Here is a 27,331-nt window from a genome sequence, read left to right as displayed (position 1 = left end):
TCTTCACTGGATTTCAGGCATGAGGGCAGGCTCAACCGGTTACAGAAAAAGGATCCAATTTAAGCATTTGAAAACGCAACAGTGGGAGAAAAATGGGACAGCATCCTTCAAAATCCATCCGCACCTCAAGTCGGCTTCTTGTCGTGTGTGAAGCACCACAAAATACGGGTGGCAAACGTTGACATTTGCCTCGTTTAGCTACAGAGTTTGGAAGGGAAAGTATGGCGTACCCCAACCAAGACAGCACCAAAACAGAAATAAAAGCCGCTATATATGATTTATACCTTCGCCCACATCTAAAGAACCTGACCAGCAAGTCCACCACAAAAACTATCTCATCCATCCAGCTCTGAGCAAAAGAGGATGGCCTCCCCCTGACCCTTCTCCACACCCCAGATGCCAGACGATTTCAATGCTTTCTGCCTGACGAGCGGGCGTTTAAAAAAGGCACAAGAGACCAACAAGGGTACATTTTGCTTTTCAAATAAAATGGCTCCACTTTACGCCTCATTTTTCATTCCAGCAGAACAAGCTTCCCTCCTCCTCCTTTTTTTTTTTTTTTTTTTTGGCATCTCAAATCTACGAAAGCATTTAATATTAGGGCAAGTAGAAAATTCACAAGTGACGGTTGGGCAGGCTTGAAACCCAGGTGAACAGCGCAATCTCTTTGCCCCCAGGCAGAAGTCACAGTTCCTGGGTTGGGCGTAGGTGGCTTTCTAAGTGGCGCACCGTCCCAAAAATCTCACGGCAGAGACGCATCCTTAAAGCAGACGGTCACAAACTACCAGACCCATCATTCAGTCTGAGCTGTTTGGCGACAAATGAACACGCCATTAATTGGTTTAAAAAAATGCATCAAAGGTATTTTTCAAAACATTCTTCCTCTACAAGACGGGTTTGTAAAACAAAGCCGAATCGGTACTAGAGCTGGTTTTCTTCTAAAATGATTCCTGTGATAAAGACTTGAAAGCACTTCCGTTCCTTATAGTCCCACTCCTACCCCACCCACCCACCCACCAACCCCATTTCCCAAAGCTATTGGCCTTGGTTCTCATGGAAAGTATCTGGGATCTCTGCAAAAAATGAAATCGTTCACCTGAGATAGCAGTGTGGGGGTTCCAAGAAACACTGCAAGAAAGAACTACTGAGAAAGTCGAATCCTTTTTGTTTCCATTTGGAGTTTTGGTTTCTGCATATATTATAATTATTATTATTATTTTAAAAAACAAAACCCAGTTCCTGTGCATATTCAGAGCGCCCTGTGTTTTCAAAGTGCATTGTCAGTTTTTCAACAACAAAAAATAATAATAGTAACACCCCGTCCTCCATTCCCCACTTGCCATACGGAACAATTAAAAGCCTTTTAAAAAAAAAAAGTATTATGGTTATGGAAAGTTTAAAAAGAGAAAGAGATATGCATTTCTCCTCTCTATCGGAGCAAAAACTAATCCAACGCTTTCAAAAACTCATCCTATTCCTTCTGGCCCTGAATGATGCATATATAAACAACAGCTGTGGCTAGGACTATCTGCACACTGAAGAATCTATATCAGAACTTGGCGGTAAAGCCACCAAGACAAGAAAAGCACTGTCCAGAAGCACCTAAATCCAATTATTATTTTAGCCTGTTGCTAACTAGCAGCCACTACAGGACAACTGTCAGATTAGGTGGCTGTAGTTAGAAAGACACCCCCCCCCCAAAAAAAAAAGGATTCCATTTTAGCCCATCTGGCTGATGCATTTTGAAGATTATGGGGAAACAAAAAATAGTAAAAAGTATAAACATAACTATTAATTTAAGTGCTGCCTGGAAAAGAAAGCGATGGAAAACAGAACTTTAGTAGCAGGAATGAAATCCTAGTTTATGTATACTGCCTTCTTCCTATGTAGCGGGGACTCTCTGCAGCTGCTGTAGCTGTTTGAATTAAAAAGGGAGAGAAGTTTTACAGTAAACATTTTGGTTCAAACGCTCCTAATTCGTACTCCCCGTAATTACCCATGAACTATATTTGTTATTATCCTTTAATAGATGCTCTTTCCCAATTTTATAGGCAGTTTCCCAAAAAAAGAAAACAGCGTTGGAAATCAATGAGATAACGTCAAATATATCTGATAGTAGGGAATCTACTATCATTGTGGAAGTGTGCACGTAACAAAAAATGCACAACAAAAAGGAGAAATGTGTATGAAAACACTTACAGTTTTGAGTGATGTTTTGTTTAAATTTGAAAACGGGGTACGATGGACTTGAAAATGGTTTCTCTCCCTTTCTCATCTCCTAATTTGACATTTGTTTTATACTTCAATCCTAAATTCCGCACAGCAGGTTTTATGGCGTCTGAAAAAGCTGCAGAGAAAAATGCCCCTCCCATGAAAAAGAGGAGGAAGAGGAGGAGGAAGAGGAAAGGTGAAAGAGATTTTCGCTTTGTTTGTTGTTTCCTTTTTTTCCCCCCTCGGAGTCGACATTTTAACTTCGAAAATAAAATCGGAAAAAATCATCAAAAAAGAGGAGATGCTACAATCTTGCTTAGCAGAAAAGAGTGACCCCCTCCCCCCCCCCCCGAAAAAAATAGTGCCTTAAATGCCTTTTTCTTCTCTTAAACCTATTAAACAGCTGGAAGTTGCAGCTTACAAACTTTTTAAGACATCCTGCAGGCCACCCAAAAACCCGTTTTTCAGGTGCCTCTGTTGGCGATGGGAGGGGCCCAGCTGTCCAGAGCTGCCATCGTGAACTGGCATAAAATGTGCACTAGGGCCTTAAAAAGTATTTCCGTGGCTTTTATCTCGCTCAGCCCACATCCATCGTTTCCGAGCAAAGCCTAAGATCCCAACCTTAGCTTAATCGTAGTTTCGACGTTCCACTCAGTGGAGGTAGGGGCCCTCTTTATCTTTCTAAGTGACAGAATGGGTTTCTTTGAGTGGGTTTCCTCACTTGGAAACCTGAGGAGGCTGCACTGCTCGTCAGAAGGAAATGAAAACTGAATCTTGGAAAGGTTTCAAGGGGGGGGAAACTAATTTTTTTAAAATCATGCCTGGGAAAATTAAGATTTTTTTTTTAAAGTCCCATCAGATTGGAAGGGGTGGGGTGGGGAAAGCTTCCTAACCCCCAGTGTTTTAGTAGTGTTCCTATTGTCATGGTCATCAGTGCAACGGTAGCTTTGAATATTTGGTCTGATCAATCTTGTGCAGTTAAGAGAAACTTGTACTTCTAGCACAGGCCTCTGGAGAAGTTGTCTTCTTCAGAGCGAACAGCCAAACACAGATCTCCTTCCTTCCATTTCTGTGACTCAGGTGATCCAACAGAAAAACAACAACAATAATTTATGTGCTTGAAAGAACCACAAAACTTCCTTTTGATGTCTAAACTACAGCCTGAATTCCCCTAAATCCTTCCAAGATACAAGGGGTGGGAAATGATATAAACACCAAGTATATCTTTCCTCTTCCACACAAGGTAGTTGCATAATCCTGTTGGGTTTTTTTTTTTAAACACATCAGCTCCAGTTCCCCTTTGTTCACTTCAAGGAGATATAATAAACAAACCTCGTTAAAATGAACAAGGGAACCGGCAAAAAAGTTACGGCGAATTCGAACCCAAATCCCTCTCGTCCACATAAAAGCTCTCCACTTTAAAACTCCAAAGCATTCTTCAGTTTGTGATATGTTCTTTTTAACTACGTTGAGCACTCTTTAGTAAATAAATATAAATAGCATCTATACTATCATGTTAATACTGTGAAACACATATAAATTTTACATTAATTCAAACATAACAGTGAAAGAGATTGTACTGTATCACCACAGACCCGTATTCTTTAGAAAAGCTTTGGAAAATTAAGTGTCACAGTCCTAGAGGACAAACTCCATGATTAGTAATCAAAATGGATTATTATTATTTTTTTAAGAAAAAATAAACTTTTTTTTTAAAAAAAGTGGCACACTTCATTAATCTTTCAGTGGACCTAATAAAAAGTATAGATAAAACTTCTTCTTTTTTTTTTGTAACTGAAATAATTCCGTAACTCATCCTACAAAAAATTTTAAACAGCACAATGAAAGACATTCAAGAATTAACGTCAAAAATACATATATATTTTTTGCCCATAGACCTTCACAGACTTATATCAATAAGACAGCAAAGGTTTCGCTCACTCTTTCTGCATCTCGGTACAAAATCACTTTACAAATGCATCCAGAATGATCAAAGACTTCACTGGCATCCTAACGAGTGCTTTTTGTTTTTGTCTTTGTTTGTTTTTAAGGAATAAAAGCAAATTCATCTCCCTCCCAGGCCCGTTCAATCGGATCTTAATTGGGTATTTCTTCAGATTATTACAAATAAGAGCATCTGAAAAAGCCGTTAACTAAAATGAGAAGTGTTGTTTTTAGCCCTGAGATCACAGCTCTAGTTAATTAGAAAACGTGGGTTTTCAATTTTGCTTGTTTGTTTGTTTCATTTCTCCCGACAAGCAGCTTTTTTTTTTTTGATTTTGGCATATCCACATGTCTTAAAAGCTGTGCAATATATATATATATATTTTGTACACTCAAGTCTGAAATTCTGGATGAAAAGCTTTCTTGCAAATAGAATCACAATCATCATCATCATCACCATCCCCCTCCTCCCTCCCCCACCCCCGAATATTTAAAAATAAAGATGCATCACTCCTTTGCTGGCTGTTCGCGGTAGCTCGGGCAACTGTTGGTCTAAGTGCAGCTGGTCTCTTGTGAATCCAACTCAGAAGAACTGAGTTCCTCAACACGGCCAGATGTCAAGCAAAGTACATGGTGCGCAAAGTATCTTGGTGGACCTGGACAGCTTTCGCGAGAGCTTGGTGATCGCGGCCGTTGCTCTGCCCGGAAGTGTGGCTCCCTTCGGCGCTGGTGGGCGAGGGGCGGGGGGAGAAAAAACAACAACAACAACGTAGGTTTAAACCCAAGACTGAAATGTCTGTGGAAATTCTCCACCATCCAGATCACGGTTGTCCCAAAGGTGCTTTTTCAAGAGGCAACTGGACTTTCTGGTTTTTCTTCAAAGATGTTTCACTTCTCATCCAAGAAGCTTCTTCAGCTCTGACTGGATGATGGAAAATGGAAGGATTTATATTGGCCATTTGCAAACCTTTTTGAGCGCCGTTGAGACCGCTTGGAGATTTGTCTGTGTCCTCAGGGTCACCTGAATAGTGCAAATGAGTGTGAAACAGTTCCAAGGAGGCCCCACGCTCATTTGCACAACTCAGGGGACAGTTGACAACACAGATAAAGCTCCAGATGGCCTCAACGACTCTAAAAAAGGATGCAAATGACCATCTGTCTGCAAGGAGTATAAATCCTTCCATTCTCCAACATCCAGTGAGAGCTGAAGAAGCTTCTCGGAAGAGAAGCAAAACATCTTCAAAGAAAAACCAGAAAGTTCAATTGCTTCCTGAAAAAAAAAGAACCTTTGGGATACCAAGACTGAAATCCATGTATTCAAAAATATGGGATTGGAGCACGGTTACATGTTAAACATTTTAGGCTGTCGTTAATATTATACAATTTGATGCAGATTTATTTGGGGAGAACCAAAAAATTGGTCTCCCTTTTTTTCAGCAAAGACCGTTGTATTTTTATTTCATTATTTTGCAGCTAGTCCTTGGCTTACGACCACAATTTTGATCATGTGACCACGGAGATACTGCAATGGTCGTAAGTGTGAAAAATGGTCATCAGTCACTTTTTTCTGTGCCGATGTAACTTGGGACGGACATTAAGTGAACTGTTGTCAAGTTGTGGACTACCTGTATTTTATCTTATGTTAGTTTATTTAAAGCATTTATATAGCCATCTATCTTTCAACTAACTCTGGGCGGCTCCCAACTAGAAATTAATAAACATTTTAGAGCTATAAAACCCCATTAAAACATTAAAAAGAAAAACTCTGGAGGCAACCAGTTCTGTTTTCTTTATTTTTGCACTCTGCCTGGACAGAAAAGGAGCTCTGAATTTGAGTTGCTTCTTCCCAGAATGAGTCGTTCAGCCTCATAGTTAGACTTCCTTTTAGATGGCTACAGAGTCCTCAACATATGACCACAATGGAGGTCAAAATTTCCATTGCTAAGCAAGACAGTTCTTAGGTGCATTTTGCCCCATTTTGCGATTTTTCCTGCCACAGTCGTTAAATGAATCACTGCCGCCGGTAAGTTAGTAACACGGTTATTAAGTGATTCTGGCTTCCCATTGACTTGGCTTACAAGAGGGTCACAAGATGGGATCACGTGACCCCGGGACACTGCAACTGTCATAAATATGAGCCGGTTGCCAAGTGACTGAATTTTGACCATGTGACTACGGGGACGCTGCAACGGTCATAAGAGTGAAAAACTGGTCATAAGTCACTTTTTAAGCGTTCCCTGGAAAAAATGACTGTAATTATCCCTCCGTACCCCTCAATCCCAGCTGTATTATTCACCTGTCATGCTCTTTATCCACCAAATGATACCTGGCTCTGAAGGCCACCAGGTGTGCATAGTAGGCTGGCGCAGGGATGGAAACAGATCGAGTACACCGGACGTAAGTATGACACAGTTGGTAAGTGAGGATCTGGAGTTCGTCTGAAGAGAAGCGATTGTCATCCCAGAGAACATGGTAATGAGACGGTCTGCTTGTGCCCTGGGAAATGGAGCACAAACAAGGTTAAGGAAAGGTCTCCATCTCTCCATCGGTCACCTGCCTTTTGGCACTCCGGACTTCCCAAAATTGCCCAGAAGAAGCATTTCTATTTTGAAGAAATGACAAAGTAACCAACAAGTGCTGTGACGTCCTGGAAAATCAAAGGATCCAGTCTATACCCAAAGGTGCAACTGGGCTTTCCTGTTTTTTCTTTGAAGACATTTTGCTTCTCATCCAAGAAGCTTCTTCAGCTCTGGCAAGATACTGGGGGTAGGGGGTGGGGGGGATTTCAGACTACAGGAACCAGGAGCACTATTCAGGTGACCCTAGAAACATAGATTGATTGATTGATTGATTGATTGATTGATTGATTGATTGATTCAGTTTGTATGCCACCCTATTCCCGAGAGACTCAGGGCGGCTAACAATCAAAAAGGGAGGGGGGTACAGAATAAAAATAAAAAGACAAACACATTTAAAAAACCACAACAGTCATAACCTCGGATGGGGTGGAAAATTCAACAGCCCCAGGCCTGCCGGAACAGCCAGGTCTTAAGTGCTTTGCGGAAAGCCGGAACGGTGGTGAGGGTCCGGATATCAATGGGGAGATCGTTCCAGAGGGCCGAAGCAGCCACAGAGAAGGTCCTCCCCCGGGGAGTTGCCAGTCGACACTGGCCAGCAAATGGAATTCAGAGGAGGCCTAGTCTGTGGAATCTGATAGGTCTTTGGGAGGTAATTGGCAGGAGGCGGTCTCTCAAGTACCCAGGTCTGATACCATGTAGGGCTTTAAAGGTAGATGAACCTCCAAGTGTCTCAACGACCGTCTAAAAGGATGCAAATGACCAGCTGTCTGCAAGGAACATCAATCCTTCCATTCCCCACCATCCTCCCAGAGCGGAAGAAGCTTCTTGGATGAGAAGCAAAACGTCTTCAAAAGCAAAAAACAAGAAAGTCCAGTTGCCCCCTGAAAAAGCACCTTTCGGACAACCATGACCTGGAGGACCGAGACTCTCTATAGATCCAGTCTATAAATAGGTGGGTAAAATGAGGACCCAGATTGTTTGGGGCAAGGCGCTGACTCTAAACAGCTTAGAGAGGGCTGGAAAGCACCATGGAGCAGCATATAAGTCTAAGTGCTATGGCTATATTTGAAATCACCCCGTGTGGAGCAGCTGTACATGAGAATCACAATATAACTTTCTGCCTCATTTATTATTGACGTCAGAGGTAAGCATGGGATAGCATCAACATGGAAGGTGGAGGGTAAATTCATAGGATCTGAAAAGTAGCGACTGCAAAGACAATAATAACTTGTTTGCTCAGACTGAAGTTGATACTTTGGTATACATTTATCAATGAAATGCATTCTACTTTGGTCTAATGGTTAAGCCACCAAGTTAGAAAGCAGGAGAAGGTGAGTTCTAGTCCCGCCTTAGGCATGAAAGCCGAATGGGTGACTTTGAGCCAAACATTCTCTTTCAATCCAGCCAACCTCACAGGGTTGTTGTGGGAGAAATAGGAGGAGGAAGGAGCATTAAGATAGGTTCACTGCTTTGAGTTGTTTATGGCAAGATCATAGGTAGGTAGGTAGGTAGGTAGGTAGGTAGGTGGGTGGGTGGGTGGGTGGGTGGGTGGGTGGGTAGGTAGGTAGGTAGCAGGAAAGGAAAGGAAAGGAAAGGAGGGAAGGGAAGGGAAAGGAAGGGAAAGAAAGAGAAGGAAAGAAAGAAAGAAAGAAAGAAAGAAAGAAAGAAAGAAAGAAAGAAAGAAAGAAAGAAAGAAAGACAGAGCTGCAAACAGAGCAAAGGGCATGTACTCTTTCGGAATGTATATATAGTATGATCAAAGTATTTGCAATATAAAACTTTCTACTTCTCTGTCTCTTTATTTATTGTTATCTCAAATTCCTGAAAACTTGTTGAGTGGGGAGGAAATTATTTCCTGTTCTCTTGTCTAAGGGAACCCTTTCTCTCCTTTCATGCTACACAGAAGGGACTGAAAATAAGTGTCATTTACACTAAAAGCTAGAGAAGTGGAACACGTTCAACTACACGCACATGCAGCTGAAAAGGACCTGACCCAGAGATCTGATGACACCCCTGTGTGTGTGTATGCATGTTGTGTGCATCCAGAAGATACCTGAATACCAGCATGACTACACAGGTAGAAGTCAAACTCCGAAGGGTGGGTGATTTTTGTGTCCACAGTGGTGCCTGCCGGAATGTTTCCACTTTTCCCAACCTGTGGAAATATAACCAAAGGATGCAAGAATTGACATTCTGACACTAAAAAAAAGAATGAAGTCAAAAAGTTGTTTCATTTGCCAAATTTTGAGGTCACAGTAGTATAGAGCAGCGGTCACCAACTGGGGGTCCATGGTCACCACTGGGGGTCCGCAACAAAATGTTGGTGGTCTGGAGAAAAATTATTTGCATTTTTTATATTGCACTAAATCAGGGGTCCTCAAACTACGACCCCTAGGACGGATACGTGCAATGAATGCTTGTGTTGCTGCAGAGAGTCTCCCCCTTCGGGGTCTTTTTATGTGGGTCAGGAGGAGGTAGAAATTCCAACTTGGGGTCTGCTTCAGCCTCCTGGTGAGAGGCTTTGGGCAAAGGCTACAGGGAAATGCCGCTGATGGCGAAGAGCCGGAGGGCCTTGTTTCAGTGGGACTGCAATATGGCCTGGAACTGGCTGACCATCTCAGCCCACTGAGCCCCCAGGTGCCGGTACCTGGCATTGCATTCCCGCAGGTCTTCCCTCTGCTTGGAAAGCCTATGCTCCTAGTCCTCAGTGAGGTGCTTCTGCTGAACCTCCTCCTCAGTCAGATCCAATTTGCACTGAGCTGTTTTGCCAACTCTTTCTCGTGGTGACTGCTTGGTTCCAACAACTGCTTCCTGTTGGGGCCCTAAGGAGTATGGGTGGGCAGGCGAGTAGTGGCTGGGAAGGGAGGGGTGAGTAGAGGCTGGCGAGGCCCTTGACGTGAGTGACATCAAGTTGGCCACACACACCCAGTCACATGATCACCTAGCTACGCCCACTCAGACAGTCATTAGGCAGATCATATTAGTGGTCCGCGGGATGTAAAATTATGAATCTAGTGGTCCCTCAGGTCCAAAAGGTTGAGGACCCCTTGTATAGGGCATGTTGGCAACTTAGAGATTTCTAATTTCATCACTTGTCAATTTCTCTTCCCTCCCCCCAAAATATGCAATACTTACTCTTTCATTTTTGTCGGTGCAAAACAGTCTGGTGTGATGCCTCTTCTGCACCACAATGAAGGTAATCCCTGGCTGGTAATCTTTTTCTAGCTTAATGCAGGCTTCTCGGATAGCCAGCAATTCATGATGAAGAACCTGCGCCAAGAAAAACAGGAGGGAGAGGGAAAAGATCGTTTGAAACCTTACCAATCAGAAAACTCCTCCCACCTTGTTTATTTATTTGGATTTTCCTTCAGGTATTCTTCATCACCTGCAGCAAAACAGGTGATCTCAAGCAACGCAAAAATACCAGAGCCAGAGCCACATTCTTGACTTAATGAGATTAAACTGGCAAGATCTGGGATTAAAAAGACACTGCAATAATAAAAGTGTATATGCGTCCAGACATGCTACTCTGCTGAGCAAAACACAATCTTATTATCACAACCCTGCAGTCATTCATTGTGAAGATCTGGTTTAGACAGCACTGAATTCAGATAGTTTAGAGGAGGGAGGCTCTAGGTCAAACTCAAACCAGAAATGCTCCTGCATTTACAAGGAGCCAACTTTTTTTTAAGGCACAGGTAGTACTCGACTTACGACAACATTGGAGCCCAAAATGTCTGTGGCTAAGTGAAACATTTGTTAAGTGAGTCTTGGCCCGTTATGAGTGAAGTGGGCAAACCAGCGTCTGCATTTCCTGCGTCAGATGAGGAGAGCACATCTTTCTCCTGATATCCTGGCCACTTTTTACAGAGGCACGAGGCACAAACTGCATCCCTGTTTGGTTTGGTGGCAGCAGTGCCTCAGATAGAAAGCCCATACAGAGAGCAGTGAGGACAGCAGAGATTATAGGAAGCTCCCTTCCCGTTATTCAGGATGCTGCTTATAAGCACTGTGTGCTTAGAGCTCAAAGCACTGTTAGAGACCCCACACACCCACTTTATGGTAGTCCTAACAGTCCTAAAGGAGCCGAGGTGGCACAGTGTTTAGAGTGCAGTACTGCAGGCCACTTCAGCTGACTGCAATCTGCAGTTCGGCGGTTCAAATCTCACCGGCTCAAGGTTGATTCAGCCTTCCATCCTTCCGAGGTGGGTGAAATGAGGACCCAGACTGTGGGGGCGATATGCTGACTCTGTAAACTGCTTAGAGAGGGCTGAAAACCCTATGAAGCGGTAGATAAGTCTAACTGCTATTGCTATTGCTACCAGATTCTGTAACAGCTTTGTTCCCTATGCCATCCATCTGATAAACTCGCAAGATTCATTTTTCTCGCCATGTACATGTATACATCCGAACTAGACTGTGTTGTTTCTCTGTGTCATATAATATATATGGGTATATACATAATTCTGCATTTATTTATTTACAGTATTTTGTCATGTTTATGTAGTGGGATTCAAATAATTTAACAACCGGTTCTCTGCCCTAATGATTTCTTCCAACAACCAGTTCACCAAACCGCTCATAAACTTAACGACCGGTTCTCCCGAAGAGGTGCGAACGGGCTTAATCCCATCACTGATTGGAGGTGGTGCTGTATGCAACAAAATTTCATTTTAATGTATGCTGATTAGTGTACATTCAAAGGGACAATAAAGTTAGTCTAAGTCCAAGAAAAGGAAAGCAAGAACAGAACCTGTTGAAACTGCCCCTCGGAAACACCGTCTCTATAGAAAATTATCCGCGTTGGCTTGAATCGAGTTGATTTGTAAAACTGGATCAGCAGCTCCCTAACCATGGCAGCCAAGTCTTGAATTATTTCTTGGCGGTGCTGCTGGACCCTCACAGTGGCACAGTAGCGGTTCGGATGGGCATCCATGCTGCCTACAACCTGGGGAAGAAAGCAAGGATGTTTTTTCGTTAAAAAAAGAAGCGGACCATGGAATTTAGCATTCAGCAACTTTAAGTAATGTTCCTCCTTTTTTGCAACCGAAATAAAGCCTGTAGTAGTTCAACAGGTGAAGTGGCTTATAAGTTCAGAATTCCCAGCCAGCCTGTGTCTGGCCTAGGCTTCCCAAGAGCATGAAGCAAACTCCTGGTCCCGACAAATACCCCTTTTATTAATTTAATGTGAATTCTACTCATTCACATCTAGCAAAGTCTTTCAATTTACAGTCACAGACCTTATCTGGCTTGGAGAGCTGCCAGGCTGATATCTTGAAAACTTGACAAGGAGTCTCAGAAAGTCAAGAACCAATGAAGCGAACTAATTGTGCAAACTTCTGCAAACTCCCCTTTCGCTCCTCTTTTATTTCCTCTGGGAGGGGCCATTCATCATCCACCTGTGGCCTTACTCCCAAGTCGGCCCTTGCTCAGCTGTCCTTTTGTCTGGCAACTCTGTGCCTGCACACACTGGGAACAGGCTCCAGCTGTTCTTCTGCCCCACAGATGTTTGACTCCAAAGGCAGCTGATAACTGTCAGACAGCTCATCTCTGCCTCCGATGCAGAGCCCTCATCAGAGCCTTCCCCAGACTCCAGGACTGGCCCATGTTCCTCCCCAACCTCCTCACTCTCCGAATCTGCTGCCAGCTCTGCTGGCTGTTGGCAGGCCACAACAGCCTATTGCTTGGGAAGTGGCAATTCTAAAGAATTAAGAAGTGCTTTTAAGGCAATTTCAAGAGAAGACTTCTTCAGAAATATTTTGGACAAGGGATGGGGGAACAAATGATGGATAAGTAGGAAAAATAATGTCAGATAAAACACAAATATCTTAATGAAAATGCAGGCAAAACTAACGTTGCAATATATCCAGCAGTATTCGACTAGGGGAGGATAATATACATGTTTTTGTCCTTTGGGTGTTTATAACATCCATTTTTTTTAATGTTTGAATTTTTGTTTTGTTTTTTCTTTTCCTTTCTGGAGTTTGTATGTTAATGTTTTAAATAAAAGTTAACAAAGAAAAAAGAGAAAGCAGGTGAGATTATAGTACCTGAGACTTCTCAGGAAATCGAATGAGAAACTGCTGGTGACCTTCTACCGCTGCACCATAGAGAGTATTTTAACTCACTGCCCCTGTGTATGATTTGCCAAATGCACAGTGGCAGATAGGACAGCACTCCAGAGGGTCAACGTCATTGCCCAGAGGATCATGGGTTGCCCTCTCCCCTCTTTGGAAGAGCTTTATAGCTCCTGATACGTTAAGAAAGTTCAAAACATTCTTAAAGATCCATCTCACTACTGCAATGCGCTCTACATGGGGCAGCCTTTGAAGAGTATTCGGAGACTTCAACTCGTCCAGAATGCAGCCGCGCGAGCGATTGTGGGTGCACCTCGGTACACCCACGTTACACCTATCCTCCGCGAGCTGCATGGCTACCGATCGGTCTCCGGATACGCTTCAAAGTGCTAGTCGTAACTTATAAAGCCCTTCATGGTATTGGACCTGGGTACTTGAGAGACCGCCTGCTGCCAATTACCTCCCATAGACCCGTTAGATCTCACGGGGTCGGCCTCCTCCGGGTTCCGTCCACCAGCCAATGCCATCTGGCTACTACCCGGGGGAGGGCCTTCTCTGTAGCAGCTCCGGCCCTTTGGAATGAACTCCCCGCTGAGATCCGGACCCTCACCTCTCTCCAGGCCTTCCGGAAAGCCGTCAAAACCTGGCTGTGCCGGCATGCCTGGGGTTGATGAGTTCCCCTCCCCTCTCGACTGGTATGGCTGTGTGATTTTCGTGTATTTTAATTATGTGTACTGTTGTTTATGTTCCCTTTCCCCTTTGAGTTGTTCGCCGCCCTGAGTCCCTCCTGGAGAAGGGCGGCATACAAATAAACCAAAACTGAAACTGAATCTCATCCTGGGCATCCTTTTTTTGAACTATTACCATCTGGCAGACGGTACAGGACAATAAAAACATGGACAAATAGGCTGAAAAACAGCTTCTATCCCAGGGCAGTAACAATATTGAATTCTACTGTATAGTGCAATATTAATGCCATATCGGATTTTCAATTTTAATTATATAGAATGTGAAGGATGCCTGGTTTACTCACAGCAGCAATAGATGGCTTCTTCCCATCTCCAGCTGGTGGGTGAGTGACGTCTGCACCAAGGAAAATGACAGGCTGCTGAAATACCGGAGGCCTAATAGAAGAGAGAACATAGCAAATATTTACGCAACGCAATCAAGGAGGCAAGCTTACCTTTGCATGTTCTCTAGCAAACTACGCAACACCCGTAATACAACTTGTGTTTGCCAGCACATGTTTCCATCTGATGACAGTCAAAGGGCCTTGGGCACCATCTCTCTACCTTGGACTTGAGTTTCAAAGGCTTAGAGGCAGCTGTGGCACTTCCTGCTCGGCCCTTCTGTGCAAAGTGATCAGATAATGTATCTTCTCAATAGAAGAAGGCCAGATGTGCCCAGCAGGATCAGACTGGACTCAGAAATTCCAGAATTCAAATGGCCAACCGCATGGACTGAAAGAGCTTATAAACAGGAGCAGAAATGGGTAGCCTTCCTGTGGTTCTCAACAGCTGGTTGTCCGGCCTGGAAGCCATTATTTTGCCTTCCCCCTCCTTCAGCCACAAAACTAGTCACAACTGGAAGGTTGCAACATAAACAAGAGGCCTTCACAACTTCCAGCTTGATCCTTCAAAACACAATTCAAAAGTTTGGGATTCTGCCTTGTAATAAGGCATTAATTAAGATCTAACCACAAAAACCAAGCTATTTTTTTTTAAAAAGAAATGCTGCAAGATAAAATTACCCCATGTTGAAAAGAATGATTTGTTTGGATTTTTTTAATAAAAAAAATATCTCACATTAACTGCAAATGGGGTACCTAGACCAATTGTTCAACCAACGTCACCAGCACAAGACCAGTGGGGTACTTACTCATACCCTGAAAATCCTTACCTTCCTTGTGGCAATAAAATGTTATTAACTCCTCCTAGTTTGACATTGATCTTTAAGCACAAGTTAGAAAGTGTCTGTGGGGTAGTCCTTTGCACATTTTTCATCTGTACACACTGCGTGGCCATTCCCAACACCGTATCACCGACCCGCTTCACTTCGGCTGCCGAGTCAGAGAAATGAAAAGAGATGCTGTTAAACAGATCAAGGTGATGGCTCTGATAACGACTTAAGACTGCTCAACCCCAACTATAATCTCTTTGTCAGAGCATCTTCTCATAATGCCCCTCTGAGATAAAGCAGGGGACGATCAAGGAGAAGGCCATGGGCCATATGACACCTACGTATCTTTCTATAGAAGAGAATATTTGTGGCTCGGGGTTGAAATGAAGGGTCATTGGTAGTCACTGAGTGTGACTGTTTTCTTGCAGATATTTTATTACCAATCTAGGTTACATCATCAGCATTTAGGGCTCTTTTTATTTACTAGTGGCTTGCAGTGTCAGGGTGGGTAGAAGTGGACTTGGTGGTCGCTTTATTGGCCTGTTGCTTACTGTTAGTTTGTCTGTCTGAGTTGGTAGTTCCTTGATTGGGGTATTTTTTTGCCAAGTCCCACCCCCCCCAAAAAAAACTTCTTTTTTAACAAGACATGTTCTTAATTAGCCACTCACTCAGAGTTATTTGTTTGAAATGGAAAGCCATATAAAACAAATACAATCAGTGTAAAAAATAATTATTATTGTCATGTGATTGACATTTCTAAGGCAGTTTTAAGACTTTGGGTTCTTGCCATTTTATAAATCTTGTAATTAGTATTTTGTTTGTACATCTTGATCTATATCCTCTTTTGTATGAATTACTTTGAAAATTAACTGAAGCACAGTATATCTGCAATACAATAAATGCTTTTCTATATAACTTTAAAAAAAATATCTCGCTGTCTGTTGTCGATGGGAGGCAGATACGTTCTAAATTAAGGGTAAAATTTAATCTTCCACCACTAAGAATTTATGATATAACAGCTGCCGATCAAGATATATATCATAATGACACCCTTCAATCACTTCTTTACAATCCAACTATCTTCTAAAACAGACAGAATTCTGGCATTCTCACATGCAGCCTTCTGTTTTTGAGGAAAAGACTGTACAGGAAGATACGTTTCGATACTCCATGTATAAATTTTTCTTCTTGTGATATTTTAGAAGAAACTATCACACTAAGCTATCAAACCTGCATTGAGTTATAGTTGATGAGCGTTGTAGATCAGACGTTTCCAAGGTTAATGTAGAAAAGTAATTCATAACTGAAATACAGAGGCAGCAAACAAAGAGAACCATCTCAAGAAAGTGCCTTGAGGATCACAGTGAAAAATCACATATTCACAGCAGTGTTTTTCAACCTTGACTACTGGAAGATGTGTGGACTTCAACTCCCAGAATTCCACAGCTGGCATAGCCAGCTGTGGAATTCTGGGAGTTGAAGTCCACACATCTCCCAGTGGTCAAGGTTGATTTATAGTAAGGCAAAAGGTGACAGAGGCATGTAGGTCTCTTAAACTGACCATAAACAGGAGTTTTCCCAGGTAGAATGACAACCACAAGCTGCAATCCAGAATAGGTGTTCTTCAGGTGACGGAACATTGGCTCCACGCTGTCTGCTCCCTGGGCGTATTTACAGAAGCAAGGTTGACCTTGGATGGGCATTCCTGCATCTCTGGAAATTTTCCTCAATTGTTCAGTGAAGGTTCTGGTACATTAGAAAGAAGCAACAACACATTTTAAGGGCAGGAACCAAAGTTTTACGTAGCCATGTAACAAGACATCACATTCTACGCTCTACCATTGTGGATGCCCGATTCCAGAACCCATTTATGCCGATCCTTCTAAGCGAGAGTAGAACCCGTTGCATCCATAACTATAAGATTCTCCCTTTAATCCTTTCCTTCCAAAATTATATTAGGCCAGGAAACTTGAAACAGCCCCTTCAAACTTTGCAAGTCTACTTGCCTACTTAAGACTTTAAAAGGAAAAATGATTTCTTCAATAATGATCAGAACAACATGGAAAATTCAACATCACAGAACAAAAATGTAGCGCATTAAACTGAATGCATAAGGTAAAGGTAAAAGTTGCATATATATGGTAGTCGTCCCTGACTCTAGGGGGCAGTGCTCATCTCCGTTTCAAAGCTGAAGAGCCAGCGCTGTGTGAAGACGTCTCTGTGGTCATGTGACTAAACACCAAAGGCACACAGAATGCTGTTACCTTCCCACCAAAGGTGGTTCCTATTTTTCTACTTGCACTTTTACATGCTTTCAAAATGCTAGGCTGGCAGAAGCTGGGACAAGTGATGGGAGCTCACTCCGTTACGCAGCACTAGGGATTCCAACCGCCAAACTGCTGACCTTTCTGATCGATAAGCTCAGCATCTTAGCTACTGAGCCACCGCATCCCTTTAAATGCATAAAACCATGTCTAAAATTCTAATGTCACACTCATGACGTAATTCTCCCAGAGTATAATCACTATCCCAAAACTAATCCTGCCATAATTTGTAAGTACTTGTTAAAGATTATTAATAAATTTGAGAGATTCTCTCCAAAAGGTCCTTATGACCCGGATTTGAAGTTCTAATAACTGGAGCCCTGTCATGTGGTCACCCGATTGGGATGCTTGGCAATCAGCCAGAATTTATAGCTGTTTCAAATGTCCTGTGGTCATATGATTGCGATTTTATGTTTCTTCCAGAAACTAGTGATCACTTCCTGTTCCCAGGAGAAAAAACACCCATTGCACATAATGTGTTCACTTAACAACAACTCCATTCATTTTACGACTGCTACATTCATTTAACTATTGCTACAAAACAGGTCGTAGAGTCAAGTCTGTGATGACCCGCTTAATGGCCAATACAATTACAACCATAAATCAAGGATTACCTGTAATTTGAAAAGAAATGCTGTGGTTGTCTATGGCAGTGTTTCTCAACCTTGGCAACTTGAAGATGTCCGGACTTCAACTCCCAGAATTCCCCAGCCAGCATTCGCTGGCTGGGGAATTCTGGGAGTTGAAGTCCGGACATCTTCAAGTTGCCAAGGTTGAGAAACACTGGTCTATGGAGATTCTCAGTCATGCAGGTCATGGTTGTCCCAAAGGTACTTAACACAAAGAGCTGAAGAAGCTTCTTGAATGAAAAGCAAAACATCTTCAAAGAAAAACCACAAAGTCCAGTTGCCTCTTGGGGGAAAAAAGCACTTTGGGGACAACCATGACCTGGTGGATTGAGTATCTCCATAGATATTTAGCTGTGTACTTTGGGATTCAGAGCTGAAGAAGCTTCTTGGATGAGAAGCGAAAAACATCTTCAAGAAAAGCAGAAGGTCCAGTTGCCTCTTGAAAAAAGCAGCACTTTTGGGGCAAATTCTCCAAAAGCACCTGAGGGCAGGACAAGAAGCAATGGGTGGAATCTAACCAAGGAGAGAAGCAATTTAGAACTAAGGAGAAATTTCCTGACAGTTAGATCAATTAATCAGTGGAATGACTTGCCTCCAGAAGTTGTGAATGCTCCAACACTGGAAGTTTTTAAGAAGAGGTTGGATAACCCTTTGTCTGAAGTAGTGTAGGGTTTTCTACCTAAGCTGGGGGTTGAACAAGAAGACCTCCAAGGTCCAATTCTACTCTAAATATTGTATTTATTGCAAAGGGATGCAGAGAAAACACCGGGTGACCACAGCAGGACAAGGGAAAAAGACGTGAACAAGAAGCCACTCAACTACAGACTCACTTAAGATGGACTTCAGTGCACTGGCGTTGGGGAGCGAAACACGCAATGGCCCAGACCTTGATTTCAATTCCAGTATGAAACTGTTTGTTCCTCATATCCCAGACCCCCTGCACTGGGGTCGCAATTGCTTTGTTCTAGAGAGAGATGGGGGAAAAAAATAAGTTGAATGATTTCCCAGAGCCAAAAAAAAAACAAAAAAAACCCCCAAGACAAAACTCTACAGTGCAGCAATTTCAAAACACGTCTGTCTTTTGATGTCAAATCCCCTGGATGCTAAGGTGGAAAACACACCGGAGTGTTCATAGACCAGCTCACATCACGGCTCATGGTGTCAAAGCTCTCCTTGGTCAGACCCTCTGGTGGTCTTCGACTTACAACTGTTCACTTAGTGACCATTGAAAGTTACAACAGCACTTAGGGTTGTTTTTCACACTTATGACCATCGCAGCATCCTCATGGTCATGTGATCATCAAAATTCGGACGCTTGGCGACTGGTTTATATTTATGACGGTTGCAGCATCCCCCGGAGCCTGTGATCCCCTTTTGCAACCTTCTGGCAAGCAAAGTCAATAAGGAAGCCGGATTTACTTAACAACCCTGCTATTAACTTAACAACTATGGCAAGAAAGGTCATAAAATGGGGCAGAACTCACTTAGCAACTATTTCATTTAGTAACGGAACTTTGGGGCTCAATTGCGGCCGTAAGTCAAGGACTACCTGTGGAATGGATTGCAGACCAAAGAACACCTTGGTGCAAAAAGTGCACAGTGGAAAGGTAGAACAGGCGTCTCAAGGGCACCTTCATTTCAGTTGTTCTGGTCCCCTCAGGACATTCCCAGTGGACAGACAGGTTCCCCTTATTAAGGGCTTTGCCACTGGGAAGTAATTCCTGGCTGTGGAAACTGCGCATTTTATACAGAGCATTAAACCCCAGAACATCTGCAAGCCACCGACCTTGACACTACCTAAAGGTAAAGGTTCCCCTCGCACAGATGTGCTAGTCGGTCCCGACTCTAGGGGGCGGTGCTCATCTCTGTTTCAAAGCCGAAGATCCAGGGCTGTCTGAAGACGTCTCCGTGGTCATGTGGCTGGCATGACTAAACGCCAAAGGCGCATGGAACGCTGTTACCTTCCCCACAAAGTGGTTCCTATTTTTCTACTTGCATTTTTTACATGCTTTCGAATTGCTCGGATGGCAGAAGCTGGGACAAGTCTCGGGAGCTCACTCTATTAGGGAATCGAACTGCCGAACTTTCTGATCGACAAGCGCCTTAGCCACTGAGCCACCGCGTCCCCTACTGAGTCACACTACATAGCCCATCTGAAATCATGGGAAACCGTCATGCCAACTCTTACTCTGGGCCACAACCAACAGGCAAAATGGGAACTGGAAGCCCTGATGACAGACGTACCCGGCCTCCGTAGAGAATCGAAGGTGGCTGTAACACTCTCCCCGTGACATCCGTCATTTCATCTTTCACCATGATTCCAAACTCCCGAACGAAAGGGTCGGTATTAAAACTTGCACTTCGCATCTAGGAGGAGGGGAAAAAAATATTTCATACAAACACACATCTAAAGTAAATTGATTTAGGGTTGCTTTAGTTGCAATGGAAAATCAATTCTGAACTCTTTTTAAGTTTTTAAACTTAAGTCTTCATCCAGTTCTGCTCATCACAATAAAAAAAAAGATGTTGAGATTCTGGAAAGAGTGCAGAGAAGAGCAACAAGGATGATTAGGGTGGATGGAGGATGAAACATACAAAGAACGGTTGCAGGAATTGGGTACATCTAAGTCTAATGAAAACAAGGACTGGGGGAGACATGATAGCAGTCTTCCAATATTTGAGGGGCTCCTAGATATAGGGGGGGGGGGTCATCCTATTTTCCAAAGCAACTGAAGGCAAGACAAGAAGCAATGGATGGAAAGTACCGTATTTTTTGGAGTATAAGACGCTCCGAAGTATAAGACACACCTAGCTTTTGGGGAGGAAAACAAGGGGGGGAAATCTGCCTCCCAGCAATTTGCCTCTTTGCAACAAACAGCAAACAGTACAGACAATATACATTGTTTGTAGTGTTACATTTCAGATTACACTTGTACAGATGCTGTTAAAATTGATGTGCTTTCTGGAAGTATAGTTATTCTTTGCTATTTAAAAAAAGGTACAATAGCACTGGGGCTCTTCAGCATTTATTTTAAAAAGCTTCTTCATTTTGTTGTTGTTTAGAACAATAATAAAGCAGTCTTTAAAAAATACAACTAATAATTTGAACATTCTATAGGCATTTATAGTTATTGATTTATCTCCTTGTAGCAAACCGCCTGATTAGCACAAGAAAAAACAAAATCTGTCCCTGCCTCCCAGCAATTTGCCTCAAGGAGCAAACAGCGAGTTTCACTTTCAATTTCAGCTTGAGCCTCCAAATCATCAGCTGTTACAGGCTGCAGGGATTGCTGTAGCCTATTGCAGCTTTGCAAGCCCCATTTTCCCATTTGCTGCAAGAGGTACCGTATTTTCCCCTCAAAAGAGGGTGAAAATCTGGGTGCATCTTATACAAAAGCTGAATACAGCATTTTGGCCCTTCCAAAACCCCGCCCTGTTCACCAAAATGGCCGTGCATAGCCTTTGCCCTCCCCAGCCCCCAGGAGCACTCTATAAGCCTCCTAAAGGCTACACATGCCTTTTTTTTAACGAAAAACGGGCCATTTTTTGCTCGCTTTTGCCCCCCCCCCCAGCCCCCAGCAGCACTATAAACCGCCTAAAGGCTATGCATGCCCTTTTGGGGGCAAAAAACGGGACCGTTTTCATGAAAAATGGGCCATTTATGGGACGTCTACAGATTGCAAAAACTTTTTTTTTTAATTGCCTCTTCAAAATCTTGGTGCGTCTTATACTCTGGTACATCTTATACTCTGAAAAATATGGTAAATTGCTGGGAGGCAGAGGCCAAAAGGTGGGGGCCGGTGGGTGGGTCTACATTCATTGTATAAGACGCACCCAAATTTTCACTCTCTTTTATGGGGGAAAAATGGTGTGTCTTATGCTCCGAATAATATGGTAATCAAGGAGAAGAAATCTAGAACTAAGGAGAAACGATTAACCAGTGGAACAGCTTGACTTCAAAAGTTGTAGGAGGTTCAGCACTGGAAATTTTTCAGAAGAGATTAGACAACTATTTGTCTGAAAAGGTATAGGGTCTCCTGCTCGACCAGGAGGTTGGACTAGAAGACCTCCAAGAAGGTCCTTCCAATTTTGTTATTCTCTGTTCTATGTCTGCAACAACAGTCTTGGTTTTTCTCTATTCTTTCTCTCTAATCTTCAGCCTCCCAATACCATAATTTTCTCTCCTGCTCCTGGCTGAAATGTTGTCTTTAAAAAACTGACCACTGGGAATGGAACTATGGGAAGACATTTGTGGTGTTCCTTCAGACATGGAACATACACCTGTGCCAATCGGTCTCCTTCCTACTGTTCCAATAAGGGACAGAAAGGAGCCACTGCAGGGAGCACAGAGGATGGCCTTGAGGGACAGAGGAAAGCTCCAGTACCAAGGCAACGAGCAGATAAACAACATTTGAACCCAGGCCAAGAAAGTAGTTTACAAAAACATCTCAGACAATCCCCACCCCTTAATCCTCCTGAGGAGAAAAGAAGGAAGAAGGGAAGAACATTCGGACCAGCTCTGTCCCTGTGGCTCTTCTGATAAAAGTAGCTTCAGCTCTACATAGTTCATCGTAATAATCCATAAACCCAGAAGAAAATGGGTTAATTACAGATTAACAGAGTTGGAAGGGACCTTGTAGGTCATATATCCAAACCCCCCACCCAGGTAGGAGACCCTACACCATTTCTGACAAATGGCAGTCCAATCTCCAGCCTCCAGTGATGAAGCTCCCACATTTTCCGAAGGCAACTTCTGTTCCATTGGTTGATTGTCCTCACTGTCGGGAAATTTCTCCTTATTTCCAGGTTGAATCTCTCCTTGGTCAGTTTCACCTGTTATTCCTTGTCTGGCCTTCAGGTGCTTTGGAAAATAACTTGACCCCCTCCTCTCTGTGACAGTCCTTCAAATACCAGAAGACTGCTATCATGTTTCCCTTGGTCCTTCTCTTCACTAGACTAGCCAGGCCCAGTTCCTGCAAATGTTCATCGTATGTTTTAGCCTCCAGTTCCCTAATCCTCTTGCTTGCTCTTCTCTGCACCCTTTCTAGAGTCTGAACATCTTTTTTATAGTGTGTTGACCAAAACTGGATGCAGTACTCTAGGTGTGGTCTTACTAGGGCTTTATCAAGTAGTTTTAGTACTTCCCTTGATCTTGATTGTATCCCTCGGTTAATGCAACTTAGGATTGCATTGGCTTTTTTTAGCTGCTGCCGCACACTGCTGCCTCATATTTAGCCAAATGACCACTACGACTCCAAGACCCCTCTCATAGTTACTGCTATTAAGCCTGGTATCTGTTTCCAAGTCCGGTCTACCTTATAGGGTTGATGCTCACCAATTTGCTGATCTCTTCCTGACGATCTGGGGCTGATCTTGCCGTGGCTCTAATCATAGTAGAAGTTTGATTGTCTGTCAGCTTCTTAATACATCTCTGTCCTGCAACTATATTGCATACCTAAAACAACACAGCCAAAAGGTTACTGTCAAAGTATGTGGGGAAAAAATCATATATAGCATGCTGCTTCTTTGGCTATACAGGTAGACTTCAAATCCATTCTCCCCGACATGTATTTTTAGCTGGGAACTGGAAACAATGCCAGTTTCAAGCAAAAAAAAAAAAGGTTATAAATTGTGGTCACATGACCACAGGATGCGGGTTGGTTGCTGAATATCTAAAATGTGATCACATGACCACAGGAGGTGTGGGGGGGGGGTTGACATCAAAACATTGACTCCTGGTCATAAGAACTGTGTTTTTTTGAAAACTGTCGTAACTTCGAATGGTTGCTAAGTGACAAGTCATCAGTCAAGGACGACCTGCAATCTCATCGAAAGGGTTGATCAAATACTACGAAGCTTCAACAAGGCTAGCCATATGTCAATTGAGTATTTTTCCAGAGTGGGTTTGCAGGATGGTCCACTCTGGAAAATGACAGTTGGTCTTACCTGAACTGTTATTTTAAGAGGTGTTTGCAGGATGGGCCAGTTCCCACCCTAGGTTAGATAGACAGTATTGGGGTTGGGTGGGTGGAGGTGTCTCCTTTGTGACTTGTTTTCGGGATCTCGGGGAGCGCATACTGCATTGAAACTGGAGTCAGAGGAGAGGAGCCCAGGGGCGTGGCTTCAGCTTCAACCCAGTCTCGAGGCCAATTGGCTGTGATAATACCATCTCTGGACCATCCTGCAAACACCTCTTAAAATAGTTATATAGTTCAGGTAAGACCAACTGTCATTCTCTGAGGCCTCACAAAAACATTTTTTTCTCATACTATCCAAACTATGCACTTTTCAAGTAACACACACACACACACACACACACACAAAAGAGCAGTGATGGACAATCACATCTTCTGATCTTGCTTCATTTTTGAAGCAAGGTCAGAAACAAAAGGTTTCTTTTGACTGACAGACACCTTTATTGTCATTTTTTACTACGGGCACATTGGCACACATTAAAAATGAACTTCTGTTGCCTGCTCGAGAGAGAGAGAGAGAGAGAGAGAGAGAGAGAGAGAGAGAGAGAGAGAGAGAGAGAGAGAGAGAGAGAGCGCACACACACACACATACATACATATATATATACATAACATACACCTTGAATACATATTGGAAAGTCCATGTTTTATAAACACGTTTACGTCTCTGTTATTCCCCTTTAAGATGAAGAAATATGGCAGCCTGATAGTGAAATAACATGTCTTACAATCAGAATAAGGAAAAATAGACAGGGGGTGGGTGGGTGGGAGAGAAAATGCTTCAATAGGAACAAGGTTACCTCTAAGGGAAGGTACGTATGTTTCTGCTCCTGTCCAACTTGTAAACATGGAAGGTGAGGATAGCGTAATACCAATTTGTGCCTGTCCTTAAAATATTGAGCTACAGTGCATTCAACAGTCTGGCCACTCTCCTGCTGAAGAGGAAATCTGCAGAATAACAAGTTGAAGGAGAGGGGGAAAAAGCACAATTTAGTATTTCTGGAAGTCACCTCATAGTATAGTTTAGAGCAGTGTTTCTCAACCTTGGCAACTTGAAGATGTCTGGACTTCAACTCCCAGAATTCCCCAGCCAGCATTCGCTGGCTGGGGAATTCTGGGAGTTGAAGTCCAGACATCTTCAAGTTGCCAAGGTTGAGAAACACTGGTTTAGAGCACCAGAGAATAAACAGTTTCATGGAAGACAATGGTTACACAGACTGGGGGTGAGGGGGGGGGGAAGTGTGCAATCTAAATCTCACACATCAGTTTCACTCACCAGCTGCTCACCTCCAGCGGTGCAGCCCGGTTCCTAACAGGGCACGGACCAGTACCGGTCTACAGCCCAAAGAACTGGGGAGCCCTGGTTTACAGGTTGCCCTTCTCTGCCTTGAAAAAGCCAATTCAATGCTTACTGACTATTAATGATGGCATAATAGTTCGCAGAAGGTAAAGGTTTCCCTCGCACATATGTGCTAGTCATTCCTGACTCCAGGGGGCGGTGCTCATCTCCATTTCAAAGCCGAAGAGCCAGCGCTGTCCGATGACGTCTCCGTGGTCATGTGGCTGGCATGACTAGACACTAAAGGCACACGGAACGCTGTTACCTCCCACCAAAGGTGGTTCCTATTATATTATTATTACTATTATCATCATCATCATCATCATTATTATTTGCCTGATCATTTGTCTACTGAGGAGATGTAAGATCCCAGGCAGTGAATATGAAACACAATACGTGTAATGGTTATTTTTAGATAACCGCAAAAGGCAAAACGAAACGTCAATATTACGTTTGGTGACTTGCTGGTCTTCTCGTAACGTTGCATACTCGGTATTTTCTCTTCATTTGTCCGCAGTGAGTGATTTCCACCTTAAGACCTGGTAACACAGCAATTGAACCATTATTCTCCCTCCGGTAGATTGTGAGAAGTCACAACAGGGCAGTGAAAAAAGTCTGTAGCGATTCTCAGTCATCCAAGGCTCAGGGTTATGCCAAAGGTGCTTTTTCAGGAGGCAGCTGGGCTTTTTCAAGAAGCTCCAGTTTTCTCCTGAAAAAAAAATACCTTTGGGAGAACAGTACAGGTAGTCCCCAACTTACAACCATTCGTTTAACAACTGTTCAAGGTTACAATGGCCTTTTTATGGGAAGGGGGAGGGGAGGAAGGAACTTATAACCAGGCATTCACATTTACAAATGAAGTGGAGACTCCTGGGAGGGGAGGGGTGGGCGGGGCCAGCCTGTCCTTGCAACAACTGGTTCGGCAAACAAGATGCAAAATCATTGCAAACCGACTGAATCCTACCCATTGCAGCATCCACACAGTCACATGATCAAACTTTTGCAACAGTTGTTAACGTATTCAGGTGGTGGGATTGCCATTTGCGACCTCGCCAGTTTCCAACAAGCAAACTCGGGGGGGGGGGAGCTATTTCCTCTTAATGACAATGTGATCCACTTAACAACTCCACTGTAATGTTCTAAATAACCCTGACAAAACAGGCCGTAAAATTGGGTGCAATTCACTTAACTAGCATCTCTCTAACCAACAGAAATTCTGGCATTGATTGTAGTTGTAAGTCAAGGACCACCTCTGGACAGCCATTTTGTACAACATCACAACTCCACAGTCAGTCCTTTCAACATTTAACCCCTAAGGTCACATTGAACTTTGAAGTCAATCTGTTGTGTACAGTTTTTAAGAAAACCTGGAAATCCATGCACTGAAATAAAGCATCTCAAAAACTCCTTTCTGCAGAGTTAAGGGGTGTCATTGGTAAAATGCTTATTAGAAGATCTTTTTTTAAAAAATGGGGCAGCACCACGTTTGACAAATTGTGCAGTCATCACCCAAGAGAAGAAAAGGTTGTGTAAGTTGTATTTCAAACTCTTTTTCTCCTGTCTTACCTTTAATTTCTTTGGTAAACTTAACCCTTTGGGAATCTGTCAGAGGTTTCTGTTGTTCTTCAATACTTTTGAAATCAAGAACTTCACATACAAATTCAATCACTGGCTGGGCCTTATAAAATGCTGTCGCAGAGACTAAAAATAAAAGGGGAAACACAAAAAAATCAATAATACCAAAGTGGCTTTTTTGTTCGACTCTCGGATACCCTTCAGGTCTTATTCCGCTGCAGCCCTTCCAGGTGACTAAAACAAGATCAGCCAAAGGCAGATAAAAGAAATAACCTACCATCGATGTTCAGCATCATTTTCCACAGGGAAGGCCTGACTGACTGATGGAATCCAAACCAGACTTCTCTGCCACCTCCCAGAGGATTCGAACATCCTTCGGATGCAGTAAAAAAAGATCGGCCCACTGGAGTATATCTGCCGTTGGGAAAAAAAAATTAGGAAACACTTTTTCTGTCTTGATTCTTAACAATATTATAACACAGTTCAGAGCCATCGTTGTGGCCCGCCAGTGGCCAGCAGAACTGGCAGCAGATTCGGACAGTGAGGAAGTTGGGGAGGAACATGGGCCAGTCCTGGAGTCTGGGGAAGACTTTGATGAGGGCTCTGTGTCGGAGGCAGAGAAGGGGCCAGGGCCATCTGATAGTTATCAGCTGCCTTCGGACTCAGACATCAGTGAGGCAGACGAACAGCTGGAGCCTGTTCCCAGTGTGCGCATGCGCAGAGTTGCCAGACAAAGGGAACAGCTAAATAACAGGGGTTGACTTGGGAGTAAGGCCATG

At 43.2% G+C, this 27,331-nt stretch overlaps 1 protein-coding gene across 1 annotated transcript in view; it reads right to left on the bottom strand.

Annotated features, from left to right (window-relative positions):
* Window positions 1-4,639: 4,639 nt before the first annotated feature.
* Window positions 4,640-27,331, bottom strand: part of AGO2 (argonaute RISC catalytic component 2) — a 45,653-nt gene continuing 22,961 nt past the window's right edge. Inside the window, exons 5-19 of the mRNA XM_087706652.1 lie at window positions 26,830-26,966; window positions 26,544-26,678; window positions 25,429-25,516; window positions 24,439-24,586; window positions 22,999-23,118; window positions 19,908-20,030; window positions 18,494-18,627; window positions 16,272-16,456; window positions 14,711-14,870; window positions 13,845-13,935; window positions 11,488-11,682; window positions 9,870-10,004; window positions 8,788-8,889; window positions 6,452-6,651; window positions 4,640-4,881 (exon numbers count right to left, since the gene is read on the bottom strand). Coding sequence (XP_087562778.1) covers window positions 4,773-4,881; window positions 6,452-6,651; window positions 8,788-8,889; window positions 9,870-10,004; window positions 11,488-11,682; window positions 13,845-13,935; window positions 14,711-14,870; window positions 16,272-16,456; window positions 18,494-18,627; window positions 19,908-20,030; window positions 22,999-23,118; window positions 24,439-24,586; window positions 25,429-25,516; window positions 26,544-26,678; window positions 26,830-26,966 — 2,062 coding nt within the window. The 3' untranslated portion in view covers window positions 4,640-4,772. The remainder of the gene's footprint in view (window positions 4,882-6,451; window positions 6,652-8,787; window positions 8,890-9,869; window positions 10,005-11,487; window positions 11,683-13,844; window positions 13,936-14,710; window positions 14,871-16,271; window positions 16,457-18,493; window positions 18,628-19,907; window positions 20,031-22,998; window positions 23,119-24,438; window positions 24,587-25,428; window positions 25,517-26,543; window positions 26,679-26,829; window positions 26,967-27,331) is intronic.

Source organism: Thamnophis sirtalis, unplaced genomic scaffold (genome assembly GCF_051295495.1).
Source record: "Thamnophis sirtalis isolate CommonGarterSnake01/CBP01778 unplaced genomic scaffold, rThaSir2_p1.2 scaffold_2, whole genome shotgun sequence".
Taxonomy (NCBI): domain Eukaryota; kingdom Metazoa; phylum Chordata; class Lepidosauria; order Squamata; family Natricidae; genus Thamnophis; species Thamnophis sirtalis.
The sequence above is the reverse complement of the archived record's forward strand: the minus strand, read 5'-3'. Positions and strand labels throughout refer to the sequence as shown.